Genomic DNA, 17,579 nt, shown 5'->3' on the forward strand with positions numbered 1-17,579 from the left:
GAAAGGTTGGAGGGAGGGGGTAAAGGAGGTTTTGTGTGCGAGGGGCTTGGACTTCCAGCAGGCATGCGTGAGCGTGTTTGATAGGAGTGAATGGAGAAAAATGGTTTTTAATACTTGATGTGCTGTTGGAGTGTGAGCAAAGTAACATTAATGAAGGGGTTCAGGGAAACCGGCAGGCCGGACTTGAGTCCTGGAGATGGGAAGTACAGTGCCTGCACTCTGAAGGAGGGGTGTTAATGTTGCAGTTTAAAAACTGTAGTGTAAAGCACCCTTCTGGCAAGACAGTAATGGAGCGAATGATGGTGAAAGTTTTTCTTTTTCGGGCCACCCTGCCTTGGTGGGAATCGGCCAGTGTGATAATAATAATAAAAAAAATTTATTTTGTGTGAAAGTTTTCAAGAATGTAACTCTCATACTGAGATTTTACTGTAAAATATTATCATCATACACCTACTGGATTATTTTTTTAACACGTCAGCTGTTTCCCACTGAAGCAGTGTGACCCAAAAAGAAAGGAAACCCCAAAAGAAAGAAAAAACTTTCATTATCATTCAACATTTTCACCGTCATTCACACATAATCACCGTCTTTACTGGAAATATGAAATACTAAATAAAAAAGAGCAAGTGATATTCTCTGAGAGATTTTTTAATGCCTTTAAGTGACAATATAACAGCACTGTACTACAGCTACTTTCAAGAGATTGCCAAAGGTTAGTGTTTTCAGTGAACTTTGGAATATGCCACACAAATGTACAGTGAACCCCCGGTTACCGGCCAGTTTGGTTATTGGCGGTTTTTTTCAGCGCCTGGTTATCGGCCGTTTGCTCAGTTATCGGCGGTTTTGGACGTGTCCATCCGCCGGCTGGGGCAGCTTGCGCTTCAGTTTGGCTTTCTCTCTCGGTGGCTGAGGAGGCTTCTGCTCATACATCCAAACATTTCACTTGTTTACCATTGTTTTTAGTAGTTTTTCTTGCAGTGCAACTGTGAAATAAGTAACCATGGCTCCAAAGAAAGTTCCTAGTAAAGTTCCTGTGGTAAAGAAACTGAGAAACATCATGGAATTTAAGCGTGAAGTGATCAAAAAGTTTGAGAGTGGTGATGGAATTTGCCAGGATGTACAGCAAGAATAAATAAAAAATTACATCCATCATGGCAAAGAAAGAACAAATCAAAGATGCTAATGTTGCAAAAGGAGTAGCTTTTCTAACTAAACAAAGGACACCGATAATAGAAGAGATGGAAAAGTTATTATTATTGTGGATTTAGGAAAAAGAATAAGTGGGATACAGTGTAGTGGAGTCTACTATTTGTGAGAAGGCAAAGCAGTTGCATGAGGAGCTTGCAAAGAAAATGCCTGGAACAAGTGCTGCAGTTTGTGAATTGAGGGAGCAAAGGATGGTTTGATAGATTTAAGAAGCGTAGTGGCATACACAGTGTTGTAGGCATGGTGAGGCTACAAGTTCTGACAAATGTGCAGCTGAACAGTATGTTCACGAATTCCAGGACTATGTAAAGGCTGAAGGATTCGAACCCCAACAAATTTTCAATTGTGACGAAACAGGCCTGTTTTGGAAGAAAATGCCAGAGGACCTACATTACCCAGAAGGAAAAGGCACTACCAGGACACAAGCCTATGAAAGACAGGCTTACTCTTTTGTTGTGTGGTAATGCTAGTGGGGATTTCAAAGTGAAGCCTTTACTTGTGTATCACTCAGAAAATCCCAGAGTGTTTAAGAAAAACAATGTCATGAAGAAGAGATTGTGTGTAATGTGGAAAGCTAATCATAAGGCATGGGTCACAAGGCAAATTTTCAAAGAGTGGGTTAATGATGTGTCTGGCCCAAGTGTGAAAAAATACCTCCTGGAAAAGAAATTGCCACTCAAGTGCCTCCTGTTACTGGACAATGCTCCTCCACATCCTCCAGACTTGGAAGACCAAGTGTTTAGGGACTTCAGTTTTATGAAAGTGAAGTTCTTGCCTCCTAACACCACTCTGCTCCTCCAGCCCATGGGCCAGCAGGTCATTTCTAACTTCAAAAAACTCTACACAAAAGCTGTGTTTCAAAAGTGCTTTGAAGTGACCTCGGCCACTCAGTTGACCCTAAGACAGTTCTGGAGGAATCACTTCACTATCCTCCATTGCATAAGCCTTATAGGTAAGGCTTGGGAGGGAGTGACTTCCAGGACTTTGAACTCTGGTTGGAGAAAACTGTGGCCAGATTGTGTCCAAGAGAGGGATTTTGAAGGGTTTGAGACTCACCGTGACCCTGACCCTGCCGACCCTGTGGACTCTATTGTGTCTTTGGGAAAGTCCCTGGGGTTGGAGGTGAGTGGTGAGGATGTGGAAGAGTTGGTGGCGGACCACAGGGAAGAGCTTACCATTGAAGAGCTGCAAGAGCTTCAACTTGAACAGCAACAGACTACAGCTGAGGAACTTGCTTCAGAGGAGGAGGAAGAGGGAGTGAAGGAGGTGCCTTCTTCAGAGATTAAAGAGGTGTGTGCAATGTGGACCAGGGTGCAAGCTTTTGTAGAGAAACACCACCCTGACCAAGCTGAAACAAGCCATATCTGCAACACGTTTTGTGACAAAACCTTGTCCCACTTCAGGGAAATCTTAAAGAGATGCCAGAAACAGAGCACTCTGGACAGTTATTTTGTAAGATGGGTCCAGTGACTCTCAAGCTGGTTCTAGTGGCATTAAAAGACAGAGAAGGGAAGTAACCCCAGAGAAGGCATTACTACCTAAAGTCTTCATGAAGGGGGATTCCCCTTCCAAACACTAACTCCTCCCTCTTTCCTCCTCTCTATCTTCCAGAAGCCAGCATTAGCCTTCAATAAAGGTATGTAATACTTACATAATTGTAAAAATTTTTTTTTTTTTTGTGAATATTTTTGTTGGGAATGAATTAATTTTATTTTCATTAATTCTTATGGGAAATATTAATTCGGTTATTGGCCATTTCGGTTATCAGCCGACCTTCAGGAATGGACTGCGACCGATAACCGGGGGTCCACTGTATGTCTAAATTAAAGATGGGATGCTTCCATTTTTTTTTCCAATACTAATACCAATACTCATCTTTAGAATGAAAGTAGTACCTCAAAATTAGCCAATACCTACTGATACAGATACCATAAAAATTAGCTGATACCAAGACCTATATTCAATTTTAGGCACATCCAATACCATCAAAACTAACCAATGCCACTTAATACCAATACTTTGGCACACCCTTAATTCAAATACCATCGATTAACACATTATCTATTATACTTTCTCGTGTTAACACAATCGTGAAATGGTGGCATATTTTCTTTGAACATGCCATATTTATTATATACTGTAACACAGAGTAAATGTAGGGAAAAATATGGCACACTACAAGTTCATTCCCCTTTGTCTTATGACTTGCTACAGGCGAGGCTATTTTCTTACAGGGGAGGTCTACTTAATTTCATCTTAAGAAAGGATGTAGCAAACCAGGATGACTTGGAGGGTGTATAAATCTGTAGTGGAGGGGAGGAGGGGAGGAGGGGTAGGAGTCGCCGTAAGAAAGGATGGAGGAACTGGGTAAAAGAGGTTTTGTATGCAGGGGGGCTTGGACATACAGCAGTCATATGTGAGCATGTTAGATAGGACTGAATGGAGACGAATGGTTTTTGAGTCTTGACAAATTGTTGGAGTGTGAGTAGGGTAATATTTTGCGAAGGGATTCAGGGAAACCAGTTAAATGGACTTGAATCCCAAAGGTGTGAAGTACAATGCCTGCATTTTAAAGGAGGGTTTTGGGATATTGGCTGTTTAGAGTGACATCTGAACTGTCAAATCTGGGCACTATTATGTAGTGTATTTATTATGAAATGTATTAAAAATATTGCATAAAAAATGCTCCACAGTTCCTAGATTGTTCTGAAACCGGATGCATATTATTCCTGGTCAGTCAGAGTGGCCAGGAGAGGAGAGTGAGGTGTGCGAGTGTCAGTTTATGGAGCGCAACACCTGCAGCAAGATGTCCTAATATGTCACGGTTTGTTTTGTAGGCATGGTGTTTTTTTTTTTTTTGTAAGTTTACACCACAGGTTAGTTTATTGGTTTAAATGCTCTCATGTTTACTTGTACGGCCCTAGTGTGCAGAGGCCTGTTTACGTTTTGGAAGAGTACTTGTACCTTGCAGGTTGAGCAGCCTGCAGAAGGAAGGGGAGGGGGGGGGGTGTCACAGAGCCTCTGTTTATAAATATTTATGTTTTTTACTCACTAGTAGCAGTGTGCTAGTGAGCTAATGTGAGTACTGGGTAAAGGAGAACTGGAGTGTAGTAATGTTGGTTGTAGTAAAGTAGATAGGTTGTATATATTACTTTACTTTTAATATACTAAATTTATATTTTTGTATAGGTGAGTTTTTGTGTCCTTCCTCATAATACATTGACCATTTAAATTTGAGTTTTATAATTTGTATGAAGGTACATGCTGGCGCTAGAGTGGTGTTTCTTTTTTTTTTTTTTTTTTGGGTAACCCTGCTTCAATGGGAGATGGCCAATGTGTTGAGAAAAAAAAAAGGGGGGGGGAAAGTCTTAAAGCAGGAAGGCCTGAACAAGAGTGCATGTTTAACCCTTAAACGGTCCAAATAGATTGACGTTCAAATCTGTAGTGATCCAAAAGTAGATCTGTTTTTTTTACATATTTTCAAATATAACAAAAAAAAATGTAGATAAAAGTTTTTTTTACACATTTTCAAACGAAAAAAAAAAGATGATCTACACTTTTTTACATACTTTCAAATGTTGAAAAAACGTATATATACGTTTGGACCGTTTAAGGGTTAATACAGGTTGCTTCCACGCGTTCAAATTGTGCAACTGGATGAATAACATTAAGTTTTCAAGTGAAAGCACTACCATCAGCTGTATAAAGTACTGCAAGGTAAAACAAACCCGACACACATTACAGAATTCCTCAGTATTCCAGTACAACAATCATCTATGCAAGAACCTCAGTTATGCACCTCAGCTAACAATTCACAACCTTCCACTTCAGACAATGTTCCCCAACCTTCCACCTCAGCCCAGCAGGGCCACATCATCCCTTTCTATTCTTTTCAAAATTGCTAACATACACCTGCAACCAGAATTTATAGAAATATTAGTATTTATGTAATCTTTGTAGCTATGATTTGTTTTTTTAACACCTCACCATTTCCCACCAGGAAAGGGTGACCTAAAAAGAAAGAAAAACCCAAAAAGAAAGAAAAAAACTTTCATCATCATTCAACACTTTCATCATCATTTACACATAATCACTGTCATTGCAGAGGAGTTCAGATATGGCAGTTTAGATGACCCTCCAAACTGCCAATATCCCAAACCCCTCCTTTAAAGTGCAAGCACTGTACTTCCCACTTCCAGGACTCAAAGGCAGGCTAACCGGTTTCCCTGAATCCCTTCGCAAAATATTACACTGCTCACATTCCAAGAGCTCATCGGGGCCCATTCACTCCTACTTAACATGCTCACGCACGCTTGCTAAAAGTCCAAGCCCCTCGCCCACAAAACCTCCTTTACCTTCTCCCTCCAACCTTTCTGAGGACAATCCCTACCCTGCCTTCCTTCCCCTACAGATTTATACGCTCGCCAAGTTATTCTACTTAGTACCATTCTCTCTAAATGACCAAACCACCTCAACAACTCCACTTTGGCCCTATGACTAATACCTTTAGTAACTCCACACCTCCCTAATTTCCACACTATGGATTCTCTGCATAATATTTACACCACACATTGCCTTTAGACACATCTCCACTGCCCCCAACCTCCTCCTTGCTGCAGCATTTACAACCCATACTTCACACTCATATAAGAGTGGTGGTACCACTATACTCTCATACATTCCCTTCTTTGCCTCCAAGGATAATGTTTTTTTGTCTCCACAGATACCTTAATGCACCACTCACCTTTTCTCCTTCTAAATTCTATGGTTAACCTCACCTTTCATAAACCCATCTGCTGAGAAATCAACTTCCAAATATCTGAAGACATTCACTTCTTCCATACTCCTTCCCTCCAATGTGACATCCAATTTTTCTTTATCTAAATCATTTGATATCCTCATCACCTTACTCTTATCTATGTTCACTTTCAACTTTCTACCTTTACACACCCTTGCAAACTTGTCCACTAACCTTTGCAACTTTTCTTTAGAATCTCCCAAAAGCACAGTATCATCAGCAAAAAGTAACTGTCAATTCCTATTTTGTATTTGATTCCCCATAATTTAATCCCACCCCTTTCCCCAACACCCTAGCATTTACTTCTTTTACAACCCCATCTATAAATATCTTAAACAACCATGGTGACATTACACATCCTTGTGTAAGTCCTACTTTTACTGGGAAGTAGTCTCCATCTCTCCTACACACCCTAACCTGAGCTTCACTATCCTCGTAAAAACTATAAGTATTTTATTAAATATACTAACACATTACTGAATCCACTTATTATTACATTATTACCATGGTTTTTTACAATTTAAAGACATAAAAAAATTTAATATATTTTTAAGTCATTTTCAAGAATGTAACTACCATGTTAAATGACAGTCAACTGTACATGGGCATCACACTTAAAAGTACCTACGAGGATAGTGAGGCTCAAGTTAGAGTATGTAGGAAAGAGGGAAATTATTTCCCAGTAAAAGTAGGCCTTAGACAAGGATGTGTGATGTCACCGTGGTTGTTTAATATATTTATAGATGGGGTTGTAAGAGAAGTAAATGCGAGGGTCTTGGCAAGAGGCGTGGAGTTAAAAGATAAAGAATCACACATAAAGTGGGAGTTGTCACAGTTGCTCTTTGCTGATGACACTGTGCTCTTGGGAGATTCTGAAGAGAAGTTGCAGAGATTGGTGAATGAATTTGGTAGGGTGTGCAAAAGAAGAAAATTAAAAGTGAATACAGGAAAGAGTAAGGTTATGAGGATAACAAAAAGATTAGGTGATGAAAGATTGGATATCAGATTGGAGGGAGAGAGTATGGAGGAGGTGAATGTATTCAGATATTTGGGAGTGGACGTGTCAGCGGATGGGTCTATGAAAGATGAGGTGAATCATAGAATTGATGAGGGGAAAAGGGTGAGTGGTGCACTTAGGAGTCTGTGGAGACAAAGAACTTTGTCCTTGGAGGCAAAGAGGGAAATGTATGAGAGTATAGTTTTACCAACGCTCTTATATGGGTGTGAAGCATGGGTGATGAATGTTGCAGCGAGGAGAAGGCTGGAGGCAGTGGAGATGTCATGTCTGAGGGCAATGTGTGGTGTGAATATAATGCAGAGAATTCGTAGTTTGGAAGTTAGGAGGAGGTGCGGGATTACCAAAACTGTTGTCCAGAGGGCTGAGGAAGGGTTGTTGAGGTGGTTCGGACATGTAGAGAAAATGGAGCGAAACAGAATGACTTCAAGAGTGTATCAGTCTGTAGTGGAAGGAAGGCGGGGTAGGGGTCGGCCTAGGAAAGGTTGGAGGGACGGGGTAAAGGAGGTTTTGTGTGCGAGGGGCTTGGACTTCCAGCAGGCATGCGTGAGCGTGTTTGATACGAGTGAATGGAGACAAATGGTTTTTAATACTTGACGTGCTGTTGGAGTGTGAGCAAAGTAACATTTATGAAGGGGTTCAGGAAAACCGGCAGGCCGGACTTGAGTCCTGGAGATGGGAAGTACAGTGCCTGCACTCTGAAGGAGGGGTGTTAATGTTGCAGTTTAAAAACTGTAGTGTAAAGCACCCTTCTGGCAAGACAGTGATGGAGTGAATGATGGTGAAAGTTTTTCTTTTTTGGGCCACCCTGCCTTGGTGGGAATTGGCCAGTGTGATAATAATCAATAATAAAAAACCCACAATAACGTACCTTTGGCAACAGATGAAGCTCCAGCAGCAAAATCTATATCATCATCTATATCCAAGTCATCACCGGTACTTATTCCTCTGACCCTGCTCAAATACTCATCAAATTCTTCATCTTCAACACTATTATCATCATCCTCATCTACCAACTCCTTCTTAACTGTTGTCTTGTTCTGTGTGAAGTATCTGACAGTACATGAAAAAAAAGAATCATAAAAATAAAATTAAGAGAGAAAAATAAGAAATTCAGTAAGTTAATATCCAGTAGCAAAACCTCATTTGCATTTGACCCCTCTGAGTACTTTAAATTTTGGCTGAGTTATACTGTAATAAAAAAAACAGAGTGCATCGAAAACTAAGTAAAATAGAAGGAAAAAAAAGGGGAAGAATAATGAGAGATGAAAATAAAGAAAAGCTGGAATTTTTTTATTATTACTTTTTAACACACTGGCTGCCTTCCACTGATGGAGGTTGACCTGAAAAACAAGGTAACACATTCACCATCATTAATTCAATAGCTGTCTTGTCAGAAGTGCATAGGCATCACAAATCAATTGAGCCTCAAACTGCAACATCCCCACATCTCCTTCCGAGTATGGCACTGTACTTTTCACCTCCTGGAAGACTGACACGCCTGACATATTTCATGTCGTGCTTCTCAGTAGCAGTCTCCCTCAACACATTCATCATTTTCAGATCTTAACCCCTTTCCTCATCAAGGTGTAATATTGGAGAAGTTACCTACACATCCTTTTTTCATATTAAAATAATAAAACATTTTCTTTGTAGATGAATGGTTCAGAGAACCGACATGTTGATAAATTAGACACATGTGCAACTCTTGGGTATCTTTATTGAGGAAACCTTTCGCCACACAGTGGCTTCATCAGTCCATATGTAGGAGAAACTTGAAGAACAGGAGGAGAATGAGGTAATCAGTCCCTCAACCTTGAGTCGATGTGTTCAGTCCATCAATCTTGATGGACTGATGAAGCCACTGTGTGGCAAAACGTTTCCTCAATAAAGATATCCAAGAGTTGCACATGTGTCTAATTTATCAAAACATTTTCTAAACTGGCAACAAAATTAATTATTCAGACTTACTCTAACTATAGCAATAAAAAATACAACATAGAAAAAATAGCATTTGACACTCTCATGTATAAGTAATTTGCAGTGTCCATTATAGAAAAAGAAGATACCCCAATCATTAATAACCATGACCTATTTTGTCTATCCCTTATTGTTTCACTTTTGTAATGTAAATTCCTGCTCTTCACATACATTATTTATACATATGAACATAGTTTTGTTTACAAATGCTGTAGAGTGCTCCCTGAAACAAAAAACAAATACACAGTAAATAAATCATACAATGCTTGCAAATGTCTAAGATATCACAGTGTCTTGCTGGTCTCTTGGTCACAATGGGAGAAAATATAACATGCTCTAGACCCTATTGCTTTGTATCAGTTAGGGGTGCAACCATGAAGAAAAAGAGCAAGTTTTAAACCTTGGCAGGTTTGCAGCCAAATATTAATGTTGAAGGGGAAAAAATCCTTTGTCTGATTTCCTTTCAGTCTTTACAATTACATTTTATATGAGTCAAGTACCTTTACTTCTAACAAGGGAAAGAAAAGTTCCTTGTCCTGATTTAGTAGCTTTTGTTAACACATTCCACTGTTCAACTTCTTGTCAGTATGCCTGTTAACTGTAGCATTAACCCTCTGAGGGTCCGTGCCGTAGATCTACGGCTTTACGTTGAGGGTCCAAACCGTAGATCTACGTCACGAGCTCAGCTCACTCTGATAAGCTGTGAGCGGTAAATTTTGGCCTAGATATGAGAGAATACATCTATGTGGTATGTGCGAACCACATACAACAAATCCTGCAGCACATAGTGCATAATGAGAGGAAAAAAACTGAGACCGTAATTTTCGATTAAAACATCGACTTTGCAGTGTTTTTTCGTATGTTTTTTATAGTTGTATTTGCGATTTCTTGGTCTCGTTTGATAGAATGTTAGATATATTACAGAAATAGACATGATTTTGATTGGTTTTAGTACTGGAAATGGCTTGAAACTGAGCTCAAAGTAGCAGAAATGTTAAATTTTTGCCGATGTTCAAGAGTAAACAAATGACCTCACACATCTAATACACGCCTGCTGGTGGGTCTAATATACATTCACAAATGTGGTGATATTATTTATACAATTATTACAATATTGCATAACAGTATATCTTCAATTTTTTGGTTTGAATAAAAATTCATTATGTGAATAAAAAATAAAAATGGAATTCATTAGTAAAGCCTGAAAACATAACTAATGAACAGAGGAAATGTTAGTTTAGTGCCAGGAATGCCTGCATTGTTTATTCTGGACCCTATTTTGAAATTGGAGTATTTTGAACTTTGCATTAAACTGGCCAAATTACCAATTTCCAATCACTTTGCAGTTGAAACAGTTGACTTGGCGAATTCTTGTGCTCAGTCGATAGAATAGCAGTAATACTAGTGAAACAGCTAAGTATTTGGTTGACTGGAATAATGTAATTGGCCTAAAATGGGAGTCAAATTCGGCAAAATCGCTGATGCGCAAATATCGCTGACACATAAAAATTCGCAAGAGCATAATTTCGTCAATTTTCCATCAAATTTCATACTTTTTGTTTTATTACCTTCAGAAAAAGATTCTCTACCATACCATAAGAAAAAATAACATAATTATTTTTTGAAAATTCTTGGACACTGGTGCACACTTTGAAATTTGGTCTCTAGACCCTGAAAGGGTTAATATCAATTTGATTTCATTATGCCATAATTACAAACCTTATTTTCATTCAAATAATGACAAATATAGAAACAGTTGCTTTTAGAGTAATGTATACATTGTTTTTTCCATAATACTTTTGCATGATCTGCTTCATCAATGCACCAGAAATTCTATGACCTAAAGTGTCATTATGCTGAACATGATTTAGAACACCACTTATATGGCAGGTTACGCCCCAGGCTACCGTCATAAAGCGGAAATCACCCTAAAGTGGAATGCCCAGTTTTCCACTTATAAATGCATATAAATGCCAAATAATAAGTTTACACTAACATATATTAAGTTAGCAATAGAACTAGGCATTAAAAAACAATAAAAAAGTAAAATACACATATAGTACACTCATTACTTACCTTAAAATATTTGTAGTCTTAATGTAGTATGAGATGAGTAGTATTTATTGTAACAAGTCAGGTGTGGGAGGTATGGTAGCCAGGCCAGGCCAGGCCAGGCCAGGCCAGGCCACCCCACCCACACATAATATACTATGACATTTAAAGCATCCCAGAGCGATAAAATGCATATGCAGTTCACTCATTACTTACCTTAAAATATTTGTAGTCTCAATGTAGGGTGAGAGGTGAGTAAACAAGATAAAATGAATAAACGAGAGAGAGAATGAATAAATGAGAGAGGACAGAGATGCGGAATGTGTAAACAAACAGATGAACACATCTGGTTTTGGTTCATACACATCTGTATATACCATAATACAAACACTTTACATTGTGTACAAGTTGTCTCCACGTTGGTACAGTAGAATAAATAAAGAGTAACACTCCTAATCTCATGAAACACCATTTTTAGAAGAAATAACGCTCTGAGTGATGGCATACGAAAGGAATAATTATTTACAGTTACCCCCAGTAATACTATTGTGTACACATATTTTTTGGTGTTGAACTATAGAAAATGTTATTCTTTCCAACACTCCAACAAGACGACTGGAAAATTATTCCATATTTATGTTAATTTATTCTACTGTGGAGTGTATTTATCGTGTTTATATGTTATGTAGAATGTTTATTATATAATTTTGAAAAAATATCATAGATGGATTAATGAAAATGTGTATAATAATGTAATATATGACATTTAATGTGCCTCAGAGTGATACTGAGTATTATTATTATCATTATTAACCCTTTGAGGGTTTCGGACGTACTAGTACGGCTTACGACCCAGGGTTTTTGACATACTAGTACGCCTAAATTCTAGCGCCCTCAAATCTAGTGGGAGAAAGCTGGTAGGCCTTCATATGAAAGAATGGGTCTATGTGGTCAGTGTGCACAGTCTAAAAAAAATCCTGCAGCACACAGTGCATAATGAGAAAAAAAAACTTTGACCATTTTTTTGGAATAAAACAACAACTTTGCACTGTATTTTCGTATGGTATTTATTGTTGTATTCTAGTTTTCTTGGTCTCATTTTATAGAATGGAAGACATATTACAGAAAATGAGATGATTTTGCCTGGTTTTACAATGAAAGGTACCTTGAAATTGAGCTTAAAGTAGCAGAAATGTTCGATTTTTACCAAATTTCAAAAGTAAACAAATCGTGCCAAGCGTGCAATACACATCAACTGGTGAGTCTAATATTCTTTCACAGGTGCACCAATAATATTTATACCATTTTTTACACTAATGCAGTAGTCTGCATAACAGTAAATCTTATATTTTTTGTGAGAATAAAAATTCAAAGTGGAAAGCAAAAGAATATAAGAGAGGCCTTGAGACATGACTAATGACCAGAGGAAATGTCATTTTAGTGCCAGGAATGTCTTTCTTGTTTATTCTGAACCCTATTCGGAAATTGGCATCTTTTGAAATTTGTGTGAAATTGGCAAAATTGCTAAATTCTGACCACTGTACTGGATAGTTGAATTTCATAAATGGGTGGTTTCTTGCACCCATCCGATAGAAAAAATGGAGTTCTAGCGAAATATTCATGTTCTTTGTCGACTAGTACAGTGGAATTGGCCGAAAATGGGGCTCAAAGTGGGCAAAATCGCCGATGCGTAAACATCGCCGAGACCGCTAACTTTGCGAGAGCATAATTCCGTAAGTTTTCCATCAAATTTCAAACTTTTGGTGTCCTTATGATCGGGAAAAGATTCTCTATCTTTTCATAAGATAAAATAATTTTTTTTTTTAAATTTGGCCGACCCTGAGAACGAGTTTCGGAGAGGGCCTGTCGACCCTCAAAGGGTTAATATGGCATCCTTGAGACATAAGACACTTACTGATTTTAATGTGTACCTGAACACCAGGACAGTGTGTAAGTTTACTTAGGTACAGGTACACATAAGTACAGTGGAACCTTGGCTTACGAATTTAATCCATTCCGTGACCTTGTTCGTATCCTGACTGTTCGTATGCTGAGTCAATTTTCCTTATTTAAATTAATTGAAATGCAATTAATCTGTTCCAGCCTCTCAGGAGGCATGACAAAATAATGCTAGTATCAACTCTACGGCTTAGTTATAAGAACATAAGAACATAAGAACGAAGGAACACTGCAGAAGGCCTACTGGCCCATGCGAGGCAGGTCCAAGTCTCCTACCGGCTTAAGCCAATGCACCCAACCTAGTCAGGTCAGGTCACATTGACTTAAGGGAGGAACACGGCAACCGACCTGGTAGCACAAGCTATCAGGTCTAACTCACACCCACCCACATCTACTCATGTATTTATCCAACCTATTTTTAAAGTTACACAACGTTCTGGCCTCTATAACTGTACTTGGGAGTTTGTTCCACTCATCCACAACTCTATTACCAAACCAGTACTTTCCTATATCCTTCCTGAATCTGAATTTTTCCAACTTAAAACCATTGCTGCGAGTCCTGTCTAGGCTAGATATTTTCAGAACACTATTTACATCCCCTTTATTTATTCCTGTCTTCCATTTATACACCTCAATCATATCCCCCCTAATTCTACGTCTTTCTAGAGAGTGCAGATTCAGGGCCCTTAGTCTATCCTCATAGGGAAGGTTTCTGATACATGGGATCAACTTTGTCATCCTCCTTTGTACATTTTCCAGAGAATTTATATCCATTCTGTAATACGGTGACCAAAACTGTGCAGCATAATCTAAATGAGGCCTAACCAAGGATGTATAGAGTTGAAGAACAACCTGAGGACTCCTATTATTTATGCTTCTTGATATGAAGCCAAGGATTCTATTAGCTTTATTGCAAACACTTATGCACTGTTGTCTTGGTTTCAGATTACTGCTAACCAGAACTCCTAAATCTTTTTCCCAATCCGTAATATTAAGATCTACATTATTTAGTTTATATGTGGCATGGTTATTGTCCTGTCCAACATTTAGAACTTTGCATTTGTCTATATTAAACTGCATCTGCCACTTCTACGACCACTGCATCAGTCTATTCAAATCTTCCTGGAGTGCTCGAATGTCCTCGTCAGAATGAATTCGACGGCCTATTTTGGTGTCATCGGCAAACTTGCCGATGTCGCTCTTTATGCCCTCATCTATGTCGTTTATGTAGATTGTGAACAGCAGGGGGCCCAACACTGACCCCTGTGGAACACCGCTCGTGACGCTTCCCCAATCTGATTTCTCCCCATTTATGCAAACTCTCTGCTGCCTATTTGTCAACCATGCCTCTATCCAGGAAAAAATTTCTCCTTCTATTCCATGTGCTTTAATTTTCCTCAATAGTCTCTGATGTGGGACCCTGTCAAAAGCCTTACTGAAGTCCATATACACAATATCATATTCATTACCATGATCTACCTCCTCAAATACCTTAGTGAAAAAAGTTAATAAATTCGTAAGGCAGGAACGCCCCTTTGTAAAACCATGCTGAGATTCGTTGATTAATTTATGCTTTTCAAGGTGGCTACGAACTGCCTCAGCAATTATTGATTCCATAAATTTTCCCACTATGGAGGTTAGGCTTATTGGTCTATAGTTCGAAGCTAAGGACCTGTCACCTGTTTTGAAAATAGGTATCACATTTGCCATTTTCCACTTATCTGGCACCATGCCAGTTTGTAGTGATATGTTGAAAAGATTAGCCAAAGGTGTGCTAAGCTCCTCTTTACATTCCTTTAGAACCCTTGCATACAGTTCATCAGGGCCTGGGGATTTGTTAGGTTTTAATTTATCTATTTGCCTAAGGACCATGTCACTTGTGACCCTAATAGTGCACAGTTTATTATCGTCCTGTTCTACATAATTTATCATTACTGGAATATCGCTGGTATCCTCCTGTGTAAAAACTGAGAGGAAGTATGTGTTAAAAATTCTACACATTTCCTTATCACTGTCAGTGAGCTGACCCGAGGAACTTTTGAGTGGGCCTATCTTGTCCCTGATCTTACTTCTGTATACCTGAAAGAATCCTTTTGGGTTAGTCTTCGATTCTCTTGCAACTTTAACCTCATAATCTCTTTTTGCTTTTCTAATTCCCTTTTTTATTTCTCTCTTTAACCGAATATATCGATTTCTCAATTGCCCCTCTCCTCTTTTGATTTGCCTATATATGCCTCTCTTTTGACCAATCAGATATTTTAATCTATTGTTCATCCATTTAGGATCATTTTTGTTTGATCTGATTTCCCTATTTGGAACATAATTTGACTGAGCAGCTAGAACTATGCCCTGGAAAGCATCATATCGGCAACCATCACCACCTACCTGACCCTTAGTCAGGTCATTCCAGTTCAGCCCACCTAAGTAATTTTTCAGTCCTATGAAATCAGCCAAGCGAAAGTCAGGGACGGAGACTTGATTGCCATTATTAGGGGAATTCCATGATATATTAAAACTGAGTGATTTGTGATCACTTTCCCCAAGCTCATCATTAACCTCAAGATTATTAATTAGTGTTTCCCTACTGGCAAGAACCAAGTCAAGGAGGTTATTTCCCCTAGTTGGCTCTGTCACAAACTGTTTTAAAAAACAATCCTGGATCGTATCAAGAAAGTCACCTGACTCTAAATTTCCTGTCAAATTGCTCCAGTCAATCTGTCTATAGTTGAAATCTCCCATTAGCACAACATTTTCGTATGTAGATGCCTTACGAATTTCGTCCCATAGAAGTTTACTGCACTCCCTATCAAGATTTGGGGCCCTGTAAATCACACCCAAAATTAGTTTTTCTCGGCCCTCGAGAAGCTGTAACCAAACAGATTCAGTGGCTGACGCTTCTAGTTTAATATCTTGTCTAACACAACAATTTAAATTGTCTCTGACATACATCGCTACTCCACCACCTTTCCTGTTGACCCTGTCAGTGTGGAATAATTTATAGCCTTGTATGTGACATTCAGAGGGCATCTCTCTATCTTTCAGATTGAGCCAGGTCTCTGTTATAGCAATAATATCTATGTTTCCTGCACTTGCAATTAATCTTAGCTCATCTATCTTATTTCTTACACTCCTGCTATTAGTATAGTAAACCTTAAGGGAGCTAGTCCCTTGCTGCCCTCTGCTGTCCCCCTTTGTTTGCTGACCTGATCTATTGTCTTTATTTATAACTTCATGTTGAATGCCTTTTATACATTTACTGTTTCCAACCCAAGTGTTGCAACCTGCTTGTTTCCCACACACACCCATACCTCTATCTTCCATCAGTTTAAAATCATAGGCATTTCACCAATGGCCTTCTCAATCGAGTCTGCAAGTGCTACCACCCCAGCCCCAGAGAGATGTACCCCATCCCTTTTTTATTTATTTATTTATTTATTTATTTCCAATTTGTGCACACATACAGAGGTACAAAAAAAATACAGATAAGAGCAGTATGCCAAAGCCACTTATACTATGCATAGCATTACGGGCTGGCTTAAAATTAACTTAAGATTAACTAAGCAATGATTATTATTATTATTATAATCAAAAAGAAGCGCTAAGCCACAAGGACTATACAGCGCTGCTACTAAGCAATGATGAAATCAGTGATAAAACATTAATGTAAACAGATAACTATAAAGCACAAGTGAGTATTACAAAGACAGGTCATATGGTTGCATTCAGTTAGGAAGTGATTCTGTTAGGTAGTGTATTTAAAAAATAATAAAGTTAGATTGGGTTTTAGGTTTAACATTTATGTGATATAATTGTGAGAAACATTTAAGATATACAATTTATAATGTTCAGTTATTCAGTATTTATTTGGTTTTGGGTGAGTAAGTAATCTTTGAGAAGAGACTTGAATTTATAAACAGGTTGTGTTTCTTTTATATTTACAGGTAATGAATTCCAGATTTTAGGGCCTTTTATGTGCATTGAGTTTTTGCATAGTGTGAGATGGACACGAGGAACATCAAAGAGTGATCTGTGCCTTGTGTTATGGTCATGTGTTCTGTTGAGGTTGGCAAGGAGATGTTTGAGGGGAGGGTTAATATCAGAGTTAAGTGTTCTATGTATGTAATAGGTGCAGTAATAAGTATGGATGTTTTGTATGGTGAGTAGGTTTAGTGTATTGAATATTGGTGGAGTGTGCTGCCTGTAGTGAGAATTTGTTATCATTCTAACTGCAGCCTTTTGTTGGGTAATTAGTGGTCTGAGATGGTTAATTGTTGTTGAGCCCCATGCACAAATTCCATAGGTGAGATAGGGGTAAATAAGAGAGTGATATAGGGCCAGGAGGGCTGACTGTGGAACATAGTACCGTATCTTCGATAGTATGCCTACAGTCTTGGAAATTTTCTTAGAAATTTGATGTATATGTGTATGAAATTTGAGTCTATTATCAAGGTGGATTCCTAAGAATTTTCCCTCTGTTAGTTTTGTGATAGGTGATCCATTTATCATTATGTTAAGAGGGACATCTGTAGCTCTGTTACCAAACTGAATGAAGTAGGTTTTGTCAATGTT

At 38.5% G+C, this 17,579-nt stretch overlaps 1 protein-coding gene across 2 annotated transcripts in view; it reads right to left on the bottom strand.

Annotated features, from left to right (window-relative positions):
• Positions 1–17,579, bottom strand: part of Noc1 (Nucleolar complex protein 1) — a 197,057-nt gene that overhangs the window by 37,591 nt on the left and 141,887 nt on the right. For both annotated transcript variants that reach the window (XM_070083842.1, XM_070083835.1), the window contains one exon: positions 7,891–8,072. In XM_070083842.1, the coding sequence (XP_069939943.1) occupies positions 7,891–8,072 (182 nt within the window). The remainder of the gene's footprint in view (positions 1–7,890; positions 8,073–17,579) is intronic.

Source organism: Cherax quadricarinatus, chromosome 1 (assembly GCF_038502225.1).
Source record: "Cherax quadricarinatus isolate ZL_2023a chromosome 1, ASM3850222v1, whole genome shotgun sequence".
NCBI classification, from domain to species: domain Eukaryota; kingdom Metazoa; phylum Arthropoda; class Malacostraca; order Decapoda; family Parastacidae; genus Cherax; species Cherax quadricarinatus.